This window comes from Peromyscus leucopus, chromosome 10 (assembly GCF_004664715.2).
Source record: "Peromyscus leucopus breed LL Stock chromosome 10, UCI_PerLeu_2.1, whole genome shotgun sequence".
In the NCBI taxonomy this organism is placed as follows: Eukaryota; Metazoa; Chordata; class Mammalia; order Rodentia; family Cricetidae; genus Peromyscus; species Peromyscus leucopus.
In genome coordinates, this window is record NC_051071.1 from 11,315,201 (window position 1) to 11,332,769 (window position 17,569).

The following is a 17,569-nucleotide window of genomic DNA, read 5'->3' on the forward strand; positions in this document are numbered from 1 at the left end:
GATCCTATAGTGAGCGCTTGTTTTAGATTTAGCTTCTTCCACTCAGCACACTACTTGATAGTTGTGTGTATCAGTATTTTATCCTGAGGGTACATATTTTGAATTACATTTGTTATGGAAAGTAAATTATTTAATTTTACCCACATTATATGTTACATTTTGGAGGAGGTTCAGATGGAACTGATGTGAAAATTTAGTTGAACCTAAAGTCACTTCTGGGACTTGTTTTAGTATATTGTGTACAGATCATTTGGTATTCCAGACTTGTGTGTACAAGGATTTAAGTGCATTTTAATTTTCAATGAGTGTCCTTTCATGTACTTAGAATCTTATTTAAAATAAAGCGGTGAAGCACATTTTACTCAGTTTTGGAGTATAAACGTACTTCTGAATACTATTTTCTTCAACTTTCTTAGGAAATATTGGGAGAAAAGCCTTCGACTTGGCCTCCTGTGGACAATCACTCTAAAGTGGTTATCTCAGAACTTACTGCTGCCATTAGCTATAGGTATTAAGCAAGCAAGCACTAATCAGCTGTGTGTTAATACTACATAGAGCTCAGTTTGTATAGGAAAAGGTATCCTTCTCGTCTAATCTATGATGACTACGTTTGAACTTCGTTATTCAATGTTGAGAAGGGAAAAGATCTTTGTTTTGGTGTGTTGTTTTGTAAAACCCAAGTCATTAAAACCCATTGTATTGCTATTGTGTTCTAATCTCATTGCCCTGTCCCTTTTAAACTTTTCAGGAGGATATAATCCGTATGTAGAAATAATTGAACAGCCGAGACAGAGGGGAATGCGGTTTAGATACAAATGTGAAGGACGATCAGCAGGCAGCATTCCTGGGGAGCACAGCACAGACAACAACCGAACATACCCGTCTATCCAGGTAACGCGCCTTCCTCCAGTGCCTCCCTTTAGTGGCTCGTGTTTCACTGTGGCAGTTACACGAAAGGCTCAGTTTCTTTTTTGTTTTTTTCAAGACAGGGTCTCTCTGTGTAACAGCCCTGGCTGTCCTGGAACTCCCTGTAGACCAGGCTGGCCTCGAACTCACAGAGATCCTCCTGCTCTGCCTCCCGGGTGCTGGGATTAAAGGCGTGAGCCACCACCGCCCAGCAGCTCGGTTTCTTTTTTTTTTTTTTGGTTTTTCGAGACAGGGTTTCTCTGTGTAGCTTTGCGCCTTTTCCTGGAACTCACTTGGTAGCCCAGGCTGGCCTCGAACTCACAGAGATCTGCCTGGCTCTGCCTCCCAAGTGCTGGGATTAAAGGCGTGCGCCACCACCGCCCGGCAGCTCGGTTTCTTAACAGTTACCTCCACAGTCTTTTGCTCCCTCCCTCTGTGTTTTTCTTTGTGCTTGCTTTGCATTAACTAGGTTTGTAGGGAGGTCTCTTAAAAGATGTGGACTCTTTCCTGCTCCAGTTCATGTATTAATGTAACCGCGGTGGTTCAGGGCTGACTGTGCACTGACAGCTTCGGATCTGACCCTCTTGTACACACAGAGGTTCTAGTGAGGAAAAAGCATTCTCTGTCCTTTGTGGTGAGGGACAGTTATTGTATATGCTGGACAATCTTTTAGTCTTGGGGCTATTAACACGGAAGACCTTTCCCTCCTTTTTCCTTCCTTTATTGCGTATCTCCAATACTCTTGAGTTATTGACATCATCTAAGTTATCACTTTTTTCTCTCTCTGTGTTTAAGGTCTTTTGAGTGTGTGGCAATGCAGGCACTAATGTGGACATCAGGACAGCTGTGGTGGTTGGTGCCTTCCTTCCACCTTTTTGAGGCAGGTGTCTGTTGCTTTCTCACGTCACATGCCAGGCTACCTGGTCCACTAGCTGCCAGGGTCCTCTATTTCTGCTTCCCATCTCCTGACAGCAGAGTTGGTATCACAAGTTTTCAAGCTATTGGTCTCTCTTGATCTTTTTTGACAGACAGTACTAGGGATTGAACCTAGAATGCAAGGCAAGTGTTCCACCATTGAGATAGATCCCTAGCCTGTGAAAGTAGTTTTTGATTGAAAATGAATTTGACAAGTGTACCATATATATAAGGTATGTTTATATGCTATATTTACAGATTATATTTACTTGTCTTCTTTTTATAATTTATTTGTTCATGTTTGTTATTTTGAAACAAAATTTCACTAGAATAGGCTATCCCCAAACTTGTAGTGATATTCCCTCTTGCCTCTGCTTCCTTCATACTGGGATTATAGGCATGTACAATTCTGCCTGGCTGATTTTTATCACTTAAATGCCAATTAAAAAGCTTAATAGTGAGTTAGTGTGGTAGCACATGCCTGTAATCCAAGCATTTGGGAAGCAAAGACAGGTAGATCTTGAGTTTGAGAACTGCCTGGACTACATAAGAAGTTCTAGGCCAATCTGGACTTTTTAAACAAGACCTTGTCTTAAATGAAATAAACAAATGAAATGAAAACAAAGTTTAAAACTAGTCAGGGGCAGTATCATCCACTGAGATCCAATCTAGCTGAGAGGCTGTGGTAGGAGGATTACTTGGGTCCAGAGACCAGTGTAGATAAAAGCAAGACAACATCTCAAAATGGAGTTTGAAAAATGGTTCTTAATCTTTCATCATTAGATCTGAAATCACTGCTTTGTAAATCACTAGCTTATTTACAGTTTATTTTATTTAACCTAAGAATTACAAAGTTAAAAAAATAAGTCAATTGCCAAGTTATATATTGATTTCCAAATTTGCCTTTTTGTTTTAACTGATATGTAGATGCTGAAATTATAATATTAATGGGATGTCATATAACATTTGATAATGTATACATCTTGTAATTCTTAAATCAGGTTAAACATACTTAGCTCCTCAAACATTTATCATTCCTATGGAAACATTCCAAGTCCTCCTAGCTTTTTAAAAATATACAGTACACAGTCACCATAATGTAGTAATGTGTGCCTAGAGCTTTCTGTCCCATCTACTGTACAAATTGAATTTAAAGTAATACTTTATTGATATATATGTGTGTGTATGTATCTGTGAAAATGCATATGTGGGTGGAGGTCCACAGAGGCCGGAAGAGGGTGTCAGATCCCTTGAAGGTGAATTTAAGGGCAGTTGTGACCTGCCTGATATGGATGCTGGGATCTGAGCTCTGGTCCTATGGGGGAGACCAGGAAGTGCTCTTGGTCGCTGAGCTATCCCTTCACCCCATAACTTCATGATTTTAAATCACATTTTTTTTGGCAACAGTATGGATTTGGGTTATCTAAGTTCTTTTAAGTATTCAAATGGAAGAGATGTAGTGAAAAGTTACCTTAAAAATTCTATGCTTCCAATCTTGTGAGTCATTTTAGCTCCTCTTTAAAAAAAATTGTTCCTAAATTTTATTTATGACTTCATACAAAACATTCCAGACCAGTGTGTCTTGATCCCCATCTCCCTACTCCCCTTCATTCTCATTACCGTGGAAGTAGCATCTGAGAGCTTTTTTTGCTGTTAGTGATGCTGTGCAGCCAGATGTGCAGCCAGTCCCGCAGCCCGTTCTTCAGAGACTGTTTGATGAGATATCTCAGATATCTTTGGGAAGAAGGTACCTTGGAGGAGACAGTGATCCTGCCCTTGCTCCTTTTGATGGTCACAACCTCCCCAAGATTCTCAGCTTTTCCTGTCACCTTGACTCTCCCTGGAGGAACTGCTGGAAACTAGTAGCATCCACGGTTCTGTCTTCTATAGTGTGGGTGCAGTCAAGGGAGAATTTCAAAGCCTGCTTTTTTCATGGGCCATGTGTCCTCAGAGGACTCTGTTCTTGTTGTTTGTTTGTTTTAATTTTTGAACATTTTTATTTTAGACTCCCTCTGCCCCCCTCATTGTGTGTGTGTGTGTGTGTGTGTGTGTGTGTGTGTGTGTGTGTGTGTGTACACATGTAGAGGTCACAGGACCCCTTGCAGGGCTGTTCTCTCTTTGTACTATATGAGATCCAGAGATTACACTTCTTGATGGCAAGTGCCTTTACCTGCAGCACCATCTCACCAGCCCCTAATTCTTCTTAAATCATACTACTGTATGCATCAAAATTATATGTACGATTTGTATCTCTTCTCTTCCAACAGATCCTAAACACTTTACAGCTTGAATTCTTTCTCCATCCGCCTGTTTTGTAGTTTTGAGTAATTACCTCTCTTTCATATAGAAAGGCAGTAAATATTTCTTGATTACTATTCTGTTTTAAAAAGGGAAATAGTAGCAGGTGGATATGATCAGTATTCACTGTATAAATAAATGTATGAAACTTTCAAAGAATAAACTATAAAACAGCCAGGCACGGTGGTACATGTCTTTAATCTCGGAGCTCGGAAGGCAGAGGCAGTTGGGTCATATCTATTTGATGTTATTTCCAGTGTGGCTTAAATATGTTTTCAAGGCATATTTATGGTATGACAGGTGTAACCAGGAGCAAAGCACTGAGAACCTAACCTCTTAAGTATTTCCTTGTGCTCTATGATTTAAAAAGAAAAAATGTGTCAACTTGTCAGGTGGTGTTGATACACACCTATGATCCCAGCACTTGGGAGGCAGAGGCAGGAGGATCTCTGAGTTCAAGGTCACCCTGGTCTACAGAGTGAGTCCCAGAACAGCCATGGCTGCAAAGAGAAACCCCATCTTGAAAAACAACAAAACAAAACAAAACAAAAGGTATCAACTTACGTGATTTATTTAGGATTTTTGAGACAGGATCTCATATAGCTCAAGGGTTCCTCAAACTCACCATGCAGCTGAGGAAGACCTTGAACTTCTGAATGTTGCTGTCTTTACCTCTTGAGTGTGGTTAATGTGGTGCTGGGAATCAAACCCAGGGCCTTGTGCATGCTAGCAAGCATTCTGTCCAAACCCAGGGCCTTGTGCATGCTAGCAAGCATTCTGTCGACTGAGCAACATCCCCAACCCAGCTTGCCTGTTTTGTGTTTGGTTTCTTGAGACAGGGTTTCTCTGTGTATCCCTGGCTGTCCTGGAACTCCCTCTGTAGACCAGGCTGGCCTCGAACTCGTAGAGATCCACCTGCCTCTGCCTCACAAGTGCTGGGATTAAAGGCGTGTGCCACAATGCCCAGCCTGCTTACCTGTTCTAAAAGGAAAATAAATAACCAGATGATAGAGCCAGATGAAGTTAGGGCAGAAAGAAACATTTCAGGAGTTGGAAGGTAAGTTTTCCCTGCTGGTATTCTCTGGAAACTTTAATCTCAAGTGAGCTGCTGAATATTTGAACTTTATTCAGTGCTGACTTCATTACATAAATCGAACTTGAATTTAGTGGATCAGGTCTTTATGTCTGTTGCTTTTAAAACAGGGTAGTGTTGTTTGTAACCATAGCTGGCACTGAACTTGTACCAATCCTGCCTTCCAAATGCTGAGATTACAGGTATACGCCACAATACCCATCTAGTATATCTGTTTGTAACAAGATATACTCACGGATTGTACAATTAATTTCCCCTTTCAGATTATGAACTATTATGGAAAAGGAAAAGTAAGAATTACATTAGTAACCAAGAATGACCCATATAAGCCTCATCCTCATGATTTAGTTGGGAAAGACTGCAGAGATGGCTACTATGAAGCAGAATTTGGACCAGAACGCAGACCTCTGTTGTAAGTATACTGCCACAGACATCTTAGGCAATAGGACAAGGATATAATTTTAGTTTTTAGCAAAATTAATTCATATTTAATTTACTATAGTATACATTTAAATTTTTAATTTTATTTTTCATCTGTGGGGGACACGCATGGTTGTGGGTGCATGTGGAGGTCTGAGTCGTTTCAACTTGTGGAGTTGGTTCTTTCCTCCACCATATGGACTCTGAAGATTGCACTTAGGTCACCAGGTGTGATGGCAGATGCCTTAAGCCCCTGAGCCACCTCACCATTGGCATTAGAACTGCCCTTTCATTTTTTACTATCAGCACCACACGATAGTCAGCAGAAGTACTTCTTTGAGAGTTGGAGGTTTAGACAGCCCATGTTGCCTCGCTGGCCTCAAACTTGCTGTGTAGAATGAATCTGAACTTCTCTTCCTGCCTCCTCTTCCCAAATCCTGAGATTGCAGGTTATACTACCATATCTGGCTCAGCAGAAGCACTGCTTTTAAAATGTTTATGTTTCTTATTTTTTTCTTAAGACAGGGTTTATATAAGTCAGGGTGGCCGTCCAGAGGACCCAGATACTGAGAGTACAGGTGTGAGGTTATAGCCATAAGACACCACCTCAGTTTATGCAGACTGAAGTCAAGACAGATTGCTGTCATGTTAGGCTAGCCATCTGACAACTGAGCTATATGTCTACCATTTCTTATCTTCTAAGTTTTGACTGTGTAGCTCAGCCTAGCTTCCAACATGTAGTGATCCTCCTGCCTCAGCCTCCAGAGTGTTGGCATTATAAGTAAGTATGCATTACCATACTTAGATAGGTACTTCTTTATAATTACTGAAAGTAAAGACAATATATTTTATGTTGTGATTTATCTCTGCATTCTACATAATCTATGAAAAAATTTGAGGTCAGCATGGAGTACACAGCAAGACACTGTCTCCCAAAAAGTTCCTCTTATTAATAGTAATAACACAAAACACAGAAATGTGCATTTGACCAAAGTCTTACTGCCTGCGTCACTTGAACTTCCAGCAGTGTTTAAACTTCCAGCCGTTTGTGTCTTGAAATACTCTTTCTGACTTCTGTGAAGACAACTTGTTTTGATTTAGTTTTCTGGCTGTTCTTCCATATGGCCCCTGTGTTTTCATCTCTGTCACACTCTAGTGCCTCTAATCTTCTTTTGGGGGGTGGGGGGAGTATTTTAAGACAGGGTTTCTCTGTGTAGCCCTGGCTGTCCTTGAACTCAGAGATCCGTCTGCCTCTGCCTCTTGAGTGCTGGGACTAAAGGCGTGCACCTCTAATCTTACATCGCAGTCTTGAGAGGATTTTTTAGTTTCCTCTGCTCAAAGTGTTCTTTTCATGATCTGTTCCTTTCGTCTTCCTAGTTCAGTTCATATTATCACTTCCCCAGGAAGCCTGCCTGCCCACCTTGAATTGATCACGTTATATGCTCCTTTCTAAAAATTATGTTTACCTTTATAAAACTTGTTATGATTCAGTTGAGTGGTTTTTTGAATGTGCTCATTTAGTAGTTCCCCAGACTTGAGCTAGCAAGGTTTTTTTCTGTAAATGGCTAGTAGTATCATAGGCTTTTATAAACCATTTGGACTCTGTGTCCTACTCAGCCCTGCTATTGCTGCAGGAAAGCAGCCAGATGATATGTGAGTGTATGAACATGTTTGTGTTTCAATTCAAACTTTATTTGCAAAAACAGCCGTATGCTGAATTTGACCATGAATTAGAGTTTGCCAATCCTGCATTCCAAACACTAAGGTTCCATGAAGGGAGAAATTGTACATCTCCATCCTTTCTGGAGTTTTAATGCACAGCTGGAATCCCAGAATGTGTTGAATGACTATGAAGGAGTAAATGGGAAAATGAACCAAATACCCTAATGATCCTTGATTTCCTTAAGTCGGAATTTTTTCCTCATTCTCTTCTTTTCTCTTTCTTCTAGTGTTGGGGTTGATCTCAGGGTGTCATGAACTAGACAAGTACTCTACTCCTGAGTTAACACCCTAGCTCTCGAAACTTTGAAACCCCCCATTACTTTTAATATTCTGTGCATAGCAGATGGGATTATTCAAATGAAACAAAACCAAGTAGTGTATAATAGAGTGAAGAAGTCTTTAAAACCTTTTATTAGAGAAAAACTGAAAAAACACACTAAGAATCTTTCAATTTTTCTTTTTGAAAAAGAATTATTTTGTTATAGGATTTCAAGAAAGGATTAGGAATTCATAACTTATTTATTTTTTGTTATTGGAGGAAGGAAATGGCTGAGTTATTTTAGGTGCTGATTGAAGCCACAGGTGTGAGTGCCAAGCATGAAGCATGAAGGTAAAGGCGGCGTGAGTGTGGAGTCAGGTTAAGCAGGGAGCTCCAGTGCCAACGAACTGGGGAGAAGTAGGGCGTTCTTATCGTTGAGTTCTGCTTCCTTCTTCACACCCACCCAGCTCAAATGATGTCATGGTTTTTCCATGTGGGAACAAGAATGACTGGGTGGTGGTGGGGAGTCCCCACCGTCATCTGTGTCACATATATGCAAATGGGTAATATTTGTAGCTATTGAGAAGTTTTCCATAAATGACCTTTTGAAGCTGTTGCTCAATACTGTTAGTATTAAAGCTCTCTAACAAAAACCACTTTGCTCTTTTTATTGTAATCCTATAACACGGCATAAAGTGTATGCTGTAATCTGAAAAACCCTGAGGCCAGCCTAGAGTACACAGCAAGACACTGTAGAGCTGCTTGCTGTGGCTTGGTATATATATATATATGTATGTATGTATGTATATGTATATATATATTTTTTTTTGGTTTTTCGAGACAGGGTTTCTTTGTGTAGCTTTGCGCCTTTCCTGGAACTCACTTGGTAGCCCAGGCTGGCCTTGAACTCACAGAGATCCGCCTGCCTCTGCCTCCCGAGTGCTGGGATTAAAGGCGTGCGCCACCACCGCCCGGCATGACTTGGTATATTTGATGATACACTTTTCAGTGATGAGCTAGGGAGGCAGCATAAATGGACAGAGGAATCAAATATAAGAAGGCCAGCCAGGTCCCTCCTGAGAATGAAGAACTGTACATAAATGGGGCCCAGGTGCTTATCTCTACCCGACTCTCCCTGCGTCCAGGTGCTGCCAAACCTCTAAAATGTTCACGAAGCCAGGAATACTGACGTTTATCTCTAATTACTTGACTTTTAAGTTCCAGAATGTATACAGTTTTTTTTAATGCAGTAGCCACTCCTATATCATCTTTTGAAAATATAGTTTAACATTGCTCTAGGAGCAAAACATACCTTCCAATTTCAGGGTCTGGCTGTCTTTGCACCTCTTGATACACAAATTTGTTTGGAAGGTGAACTTTTGATTTTTGGTGTTTTTTTTTTTTTTTATGTTTTTCTACCTTGGTATATTTGACTAGGCATGTTGGTAAGATATAAAACAGTATATTTAAAGTGATACAGTACTATATATACTTTTTTGGTTTTGTCTTTTGAGACAGGGTTTCCCATAGTCTAGGCTAGCCTCAAACTTGCTAGGTAACTGAGGATGATCCACTTGCCCCTGCCTAGTGCTGAGACTAAAGGCATGTGCCACCATGTGCCCTGATTTTCTATGAACAGTTCTACTTTTCGTTACCCTTGTATCTTCATTATCACAATGAGAAATAGGACTCATGGTCTAGTAGCTGGATTTGACAGGAAGGTGACTTCTCGGTGTTGAGTATGTTTGATTTCTGTCATATTTTTGTTTAACTATGATGTGGTTTTGAAAGTTTCATTTTTTTGCTTTTAGCTTTCAAAATTTGGGTATTCGGTGTGTAAAGAAAAAAGAAGTGAAAGAAGCTATTATTTTAAGAATAAGTGCAGGAATCAACCCTTTCAATGGTAAGTATTTTGTTATAATTTCTACTATTTGGATATCAATGGACTGTGATTTCTATTATAATTCTACTTGTTGACTTATATTTGTAACTGAGGAACCACGTGGATTTAAGTAGACGGTGTCTTTGTTTTCTTTGAGGAAGCCTCCCTCCCCTTTCTTGTTTATTCTGACATGAGCTCCTCCTCTGTAGCTCTGACTGGTCTGTTACTACACTCGGCAGACTGACCTTGAACCCTCAGCAGGCCTCCCTTATAAGCGTTCCAAGCTTGCACTGTGGGTGTGAGCCATCATGCCTGGTTAAAACAAAAGGAAAAGTAAAGCCTTCTCCAGGTGTTCTCTCCGAATGTGCTTCTTCCTTATGCGCTGTCCAGCAAACAGTCCTCACTCTTCTCTCCGAGAGCTGAATAGGCACCGTGGACTTCCCTCCCTCGGCCCCACAGCTGTGTTTTAATAGGAACCTCATAAGGCCCAGCTGACTTGAATTACTATTTTGCTGAGGCTGGCCTTGCCCCTGCCTCTGCCTCCCAAGTTCTGTCATTCATTACAGGCATGCAACACCATACCTGGCCACTCAGAATATTTTTTAGACTTCTTTAGTTTTTCTATGTATGAATGTTTTGCCTGCATGTGTATACATGCACCACACGTGTACCTGGTACCCTTGAAGGTCAGAAGAGGGCATCGGATCCCCTGGACCTGGAGTTGCAGGTGGTTGTGAGTCACCATGTGTGTTCTGGGAACCAAACCCAGGTCCTCTGCAAGAGCAATAAGTACTCTTAAGCACTGAGGCATCTCTCTAGCCCTTCAAAATATTTTGTACTAGTTTTTGTATTGACAAAATATGTCTTGCTGTTTAGCACATTTTATTGGTAATAACACTAACCATTTTATTTTTAATGTATTGTTTTGGGGACAGGGCTTTACCATATAACACAGACTGACTTCAGATGCCATATCTATCCTCTTCTCTCAGTCTCCCTCCTGGAGACTATAACCTGGAGTTATAGGCACACACCACCATGCCCAGTTTAAGCATTTGTTCTTTTTTGTTGTTTTTGTTTTTGAGACAGGGTCTCAAGAATTCTGGACTGGTCTCAAACTCACTGTATAGCCAAGAATGACTTGCATTTTCTGATCCTCCTGCCTCCACATCTCAGTACTGGGATCATCGTCACACTTGGTTATGCATTGCTAGGGACTGAAGTCAAGGTTTCGTTGTGTACTTAACAAGCACTCTGCCAGCTGAATAATAATGCCAAGCGTTTATTGTTTATTGTTTATGACACTATTTGGTATGGCATCTGGTACCTCTTAGCATTCCATATTGTTAAACAGCTAAATGATTGCTGAAGTGGATGCAGTTATTCTTACTTTAAAAAAGTCTTCATCCTAAAGTCCTGTGTAGCTACTTAAATAGTTTTGTGGGTCTAGGCATGGTGGAGCACACATGTAATTCCAGCCACTTGAGATTGCATCCTCAAACTCACTACGTAGCTGTGGATAACCTTGTAATTTATTTGAGCCATTAGTCACTTATTAATTGAAGAAATGTTAATGAATACCCATTATATGTAAACTTTTATCTTCAATGTTTAGTGAAAATGCAAAGATGTGACACACCCATTCTGAGTTCACAGAACTTTGCCTTATTAATAGGATAGACGCGGCACATGTAAATGATGATCACGTAAGGTAAAAACCCAAGTTCAGATCTAGTGCTGCACTGATTTAGAGAAAAGGGATATTTCTTCCAGTCCAGAACGAGACTTTGTAGAATTAGCTCAGGGCTGGGAATAGGGCTCTGTAAGTAAGTGATTGCTGCCGAGCATGAAGACCTGACTGTCATTCCTAGCACCCATTTGAAAACAGCCAGGTACTCCCAACACTGGGGAGGTGGCTACAGGGGGATTTCTGGGTTCAGTGAAAGACCCCGTCTCAAAAAGTCAAGTGAAGACAAGTAAGTAAGACACCCAGTATTGATCTGTGTTCTCCACATGTGTGCTTTTTCACACATATTCTCCACATGTGTGCTTTTTCACACATATCCATGTACAACACAAAGCAGTTATCAGTTGAGTTTTCAGCCTTTACTCTGAATCCTGATATCACTTACGATTCCTGATTGTCAGTAGTTTTTAATCATGTTGTGCCACAGATGGGAAACATGGTTAAAAACCATGTTAGTGTTATGTAACTTCTGCATTCTAAAAATAACATTTTGACTCCCCCACTTTTTTTCTTAACTGTGGGAGCAGGTACATGGTATGGAGTCAGATGGAGTCAGAGGACGGCTTCAGATGCTGTTCCTCAGGCATTGTCTTTTCTGAAGCAGGGCTCCTCACTGGCTTAGAGCTGGGCAAGTCTGCGAGGGTCCCCCGGCTCTGCCTTCTCTGCACTGGCATTATAAACCTTAGTACTGCACCCAACTTGTGTACATGGGTTTGGGAGTTGAACTCAGGACCTCGTGCTTGCAGAATTTTGCCACTTTGTCAACAGAATCTTCTCTCCCAGCCCCACTTTGACCTTTCTAGTTGTGCCGACATGTTTTTATAGACGCAGATGTTAGGCTTCAGAATACTGATACTGGAATGAATTTCAGTGTCAGGGTAACTCCTGAGACTGTTTGACTGACATTGTGTGAAATAGTTTTTTTTTTTATTGGTTGTTCCCTATAAGACTGGGGAATTTGGCTAATTGTTTTTCACATTTAGTATTTTAATTTTAATACTAATCTACTTTCCAAGTAAATTTTTCATGTAATTTAACAAATACCATGCTTTTAAAATATGGCATATATTAGTAACAATTTATTGCTATAGGCTTAAAATATTATTTCAAAGGCAGCAATATTTTAGAAATGGGTTTCTTTTCTTTGTGTGTGTGTGTGTGTGTGTGTGTGTGTGTGTGTGTGTGTGTGTTTTGAGACAGGGTTTCTCTTTGTAGCTTTGCGCCTTTCCTGGAACTCACTCTGTAGTCCAGGCTGACCTCAAACTCACAGAGATCCGCCTGCCTCTGCCTCCTGAGTGCTGGGATTAAAGGGTTTCTTTTCAAAATCAATGTAAACAAGCTGTTCTTGTACTGTATTATATGACAAGTTTTTATATTTTTCTCACAACTATAAAAATGTCCTGTGGTACATTTTGTTTGTTTTTAAACAAACTTGACTTACACATAAAGTTTCTTAAAAAGCTTACACCATCTGATGTCTTCTTTACATTTCATCTCTACAACGTTGGTGTACGGTTAGTATGGCCCTCTTGTTCAAAGTTCACTCTACCATTTAGCTATGAAACTTTGGACAAATAATTTCCTCTCTTTAAATCAATGTCTTACCTGTGAAAACAAGGATGATGATTCTTGCCAAGTTTAGAAGGTGATTACAGACCGGGCCAAATAATATGTTAAATGAAGAATGCCTATTTCCTGGGGGTCTTTAACCTGTTTCCAGAATTAAGATTTTTTTTTTTTTTTTGGTTTTTTGAGACAGGGTTTCTCTGTGTAGCTTTGTGCCTTTCCTGGAACTCGCTTTGGAGACCAGGCTGGCCTTGAATTCACAGAGATCCACCTGCCTCTGCCTCCCGAGTGCTGGGATTAAAGGCATGCACCACCACTGCCCGGCCAGAATTAAGATTTTTGATTTGTGGTTTTCAGTTTGTGATTCTGCCCTTAGGTTCCAGGTTCCTGACATAGTTCCTCCCTGAGCATGACTGTCTGTAGCATGTGCTGTTAGATAGTGACTGTGTGATAGGAAAGCTATTCCTGAGACGTGTACCACCCTAGCTTCGTGCAGATTTAAGTGCTGCTTGAGGTTATTGGACATTATGGGCAGAGAGAAAGAACAGGATTTTGTATTACGTAACTATCTGACAGTCTAAAAATCATGTTGTACTGTTCAGTCCCTGAACAGCAGCTGCTGGACATCGAAGACTGCGACCTGAATGTGGTGAGGCTGTGTTTTCAAGTGTTCCTTCCTGACGAGCACGGTGACTTGACGACTGCTCTTCCTCCCGTTGTTTCCAACCCCATCTATGACAACCGTAAGTGCTCCACTTTTCTCATGTCTGTACTCTTAGCTTGTTCATTTCCTTAGCTGTTCAAAATTTAAAGTATTTTCTTAATTAGAAAAGGAGTATGTGAGGCAGGTATGGTGGCTCGTGTATGTAATTCGAGCAATCAGAAGTCTGAGTAAGAAGATGAAGTTTGAAGGCATTCTGGGTTACACAGTGAGACCTTGTCTCAAGAAACAAAAAGAAGCCAGTGGTGGTGACCTGCCTCTGCCTTCCAAGTGCTGGGATTAAAGGCGTGTGCCACCTTTTCTGGCAGCATATTTTTTCATATGGCTATATATTAATTTTAAGAAATCATTACCCAGTTAAAGAGTATTTGGTTCAGTTCCTTCTCTTTTTCTTTTTGTAAACAAATTATGATGAAATATATATATATTTATGTGTGCATTTTAAAGACATATATAATATATAGATATATATATCCATCATCTACCTGTGTGTGTGTGCGCGTGCGTGCATGCGTGTGTGTGTGTGTGTGTGTGTGTTCATGTGTACATAGAGGTCAGAAGCAGACTTGCAGGACTTGGTTTTCTCCTTCCCCCATGTGTTTCCCTGGGACCAGACTCCAGCTGTCAGGCTTACAGCACGCACCTCTACCCACCTAACCATCTCACTGGCTCCTGAATGTTCATTATGCAAATAATGTTCATTATGCAAATATTTCTGGCATTTATTTTCAGAAGCATAAATTTTGACAAACACTACATCAGAGGCTATAGAAGTTTATTTGAAAAGATTATAAAACTGCCGTTCAGAATATTTTGTGCATACACACATACACACACACACTCACACACCAGTGGTGTGTGCTACACCTGTTTTGCATGTAGAATACTGATCCATAGGAGCATAGGGGTAGATTATTCTTATCAGAGAGCCTTGGGTGCCTTGGAGGACTATCATAATAATAGTGGGCAGATAAATGAAAATTGCTTTGCCCTAAGGATATAGCTAATGATATAAAAAGACAAGTCACAGTGTGCCCTTACCAAGAATTGGGATGCAGAGACAGGAGAATTGCTCAAATTCAAAGGCCAGCTAGCCTGGTGTACATAGCTGCATAAAACAATGAGACTGTCTCAAAAGAGGTGGAAATGGAGGACTAGCAAGCATCGTAGATTGTTCTCTGGCCTCCACACACATGCCGTGGCACATGGTTACCTGTGCTCACACACACACCTACACTCAGACATACAATACACACAAAAATATTTAGTTTCCTTTATCTGTACATTAAAATATCTTGTCTCTACATTATTTTCCTCAAATTCTTCCTCTTACACCATACTAACCTATAATACTTGTACTGGCTAGTTTTATGTCAACTTGACACAGCTAGAGTCATCAGAGAGCTTCCATTGAGGGACTGCCTCCTTTAGATCTCGCTGTAGGCAAGGCTTTGGGGCATTTTCTTAATTAGTGATCGATGGGGGAGAGCCTAGCCCATTGTGGGTGGGTCAACCCTGGGCTGGTGGTTTTGGGTTCTATAAGAAAGCAAGCAATGGGGAGCACACCAGTAAGCAGCACCCTCCACAGCCTCTGCATCAGCTCCAGGCGCCTGCCCTCACTGCTTTTGTTGATGAACTGTTATGTGGAAGTGTGAGTGAAGCACGCCCTTTCCTCCCCACGGTGCTTTTGGTCATGGTGTTTCATCACAGCAATAGCAACATTAATTAAGACAATACTGAGATCTATGTTTTTAAATCCTTTATGTTTAGGTGCCCCAAATACCGCAGAATTAAGGATTTGTCGTGTAAACAAGAACTGTGGAAGCGTCAGGGGAGGAGATGAAATATTTCTGCTTTGTGACAAAGTTCAGAAAGGTATTTATCAGTTTTGTCCCATTGAATTAGTCTTCTACTCTTGATTAATACACATATTTTATCTTGTTTCCCCATTGTTATTATTCTTTGGCTTCTTATTCACTAGATGACATAGAAGTTCGTTTTGTGTTGAATGACTGGGAAGCTAAAGGTATTTTCTCACAAGCTGATGTACACCGCCAAGTAGCCATTGTTTTCAAGACCCCTCCATACTGCAAAGCTATCCTGGAGCCCGTGACAGTGAGAATGCAGCTACGGAGACCTTCCGACCAGGAAGTCAGCGAGTCCATGGACTTCAGATACCTGCCAGACGAGAAAGGTACGACATGGCGGTGGTCGTGTTGTATACACACGTGTATAAGTGTGTGTGTGTGTGTGTGTGTGTGTGTCTGTGTGTATACCTAAGGACGAATGGTCTTCCTGCCGCCACCTCCTGACTGTTGGGATTACAGACGAGTGCCACTGTCACGTCCCCCTTAAATGTGACGTGAGTTGTGTGCACACGAGCAAGTGCCTCCCTGCCCACCCCACCCCCACCCCAGCTACAGTCTTGGCTCAGAACAGATCATTGTCTCAAGCTGATCGTCCCAGGGACACTGGGAAGTAAGCATTGAGTGCGGGTTTATGTATTCATAATTGATATTTCCTTTTCCTAGAACTGTTCAGTTGTGTGTCTTTGTCTTTGGATTTTTTTCATGCTCTTTGCATTTCTTAGGAGGATTGGAATAATTTGAGATTTTTTTGAACTGTTGGATCGTATTTTCTCTCAGTATCCATATTTTTGGATTTACATTTTGTACTTACTGTGCCTTTTTATAGGTAGAAAGTTTGTTAATTAGAAATTGGTATCTCTTTTGGACTACTTATTATCAGACCCTATTTCATTAGTTTGTGTTGACTTATAGGTGTTTTTAGGGTGAAAAATTACTATTTTTAAGCTTCTGTTTTGTTTTAATTAAAAGTGTCCTTTACAACTGATATGGGATATATTGTACAATAATGTACTTACAGGTCTATACTATTCCCATGTATTTGAAGTGTTTCCATATGTTGATAATGTGTCTACTCACGATGGAGGGGCAGAACCCACGACAACTTACTGTTTTCCTGCTTTCCTTTTTAATTAGATGCATATGGCAATAAATCAAAGAGACAAAAAACAACTCTACTTTTTCAGAAACTGCTGCAAGATTGTGGTGAGTATACTTTGGATTAATTTATATTTAATTTTATTTGTTTTATTTATTCTGTTTTTAAAATTTTAATTATAAGCTATTTTTTCAAGTTGCATTTAATAATAGAAAAACTTTATCATAGCAGCTAACTTTCCTGAGAGACCAAGAAATGTTTCTGTGGGACCAGTTGGAGAAGGAAGATTCATCAAAAAAGGTATTTTACCCCTATTAAATACTGTTATTCCACTTTTTAGGAACAAATACTTTTTAAATATTTTTCTTTCCTACAAATTTTCTCATGCTTTCAGTATTGAATTGAGCTAGTCTGTGCCTCTGAAGGTTATGTTGGAAACTGATTATATTTTGGGGATTTTTATTTGTTCAAGAAAATACATTTTGTTCATACATAGTGTCTTCTTAGTTAGGGTTTCTTTCTATTGCTGTGAAGAGACACCATGAACCACAGCAACTCTTATAAAGCAAAACATTTAATTGGGGCTGGCTTACAATTTTAGAGGTTTAGTATTATCTTCAGGGTGGCATGCAGCCAGACATGGTGCTGGAGAAGGAACCGAGAGTCCTACATCTTGATCCACAGGCAGCAGAAGCATCTGTGTGCCACACTGGGCTAGCTTGAGCATATATGACCTCAAAGCTCACCTCCACAATGACACACTTCCTCCAACAAGGCCACACCTACTCCAACAAAGCCACACCTCTTAATAGTACTATGGGCCAAGTATTCAAACATATGAGTCTATGGGGCCATGTCTATTCAAACTACTATAACTGGTAATTTTAGTGATCGTATTATGTCATGGAAGAAATGATGTGGATAATGGTAGGCATTTGTTTCTAACGATCATCCAGACTGGACTCCTTTTCTCCTAACAGCACAGAAGGAATAGCAGCAGATGCTCACTCATCTTAATTCCAGCTTTGATAGAATATTTTATGAACTGACATTTTTTTTTTTTTTTTTTTTTTTTG

General features: G+C 40.3%; 1 protein-coding gene across 3 annotated transcripts in view; it reads left to right on the top strand.

The window, feature by feature from the left end:
* The window catches only part of Rel (REL proto-oncogene, NF-kB subunit), a 30,166-nt gene that overhangs the window by 10,050 nt on the left and 2,547 nt on the right, over positions 1-17,569 (top strand). For 2 of the 3 annotated variants that reach the window (XM_028876380.2, XM_028876377.2), the window contains exons 2-9: positions 749-891; positions 5,476-5,624; positions 9,425-9,516; positions 13,411-13,551; positions 15,300-15,404; positions 15,511-15,723; positions 16,532-16,600; positions 16,722-16,793. In XM_028876380.2, coding sequence (XP_028732213.1) covers positions 749-891; positions 5,476-5,624; positions 9,425-9,516; positions 13,411-13,551; positions 15,300-15,404; positions 15,511-15,723; positions 16,532-16,600; positions 16,722-16,793 — 984 coding nt within the window. The remainder of the gene's footprint in view (positions 1-748; positions 892-5,475; positions 5,625-9,424; positions 9,517-13,410; positions 13,552-15,299; positions 15,405-15,510; positions 15,724-16,531; positions 16,601-16,721; positions 16,794-17,569) is intronic. The other variant, XM_028876378.2, reaches the window with a different exon arrangement.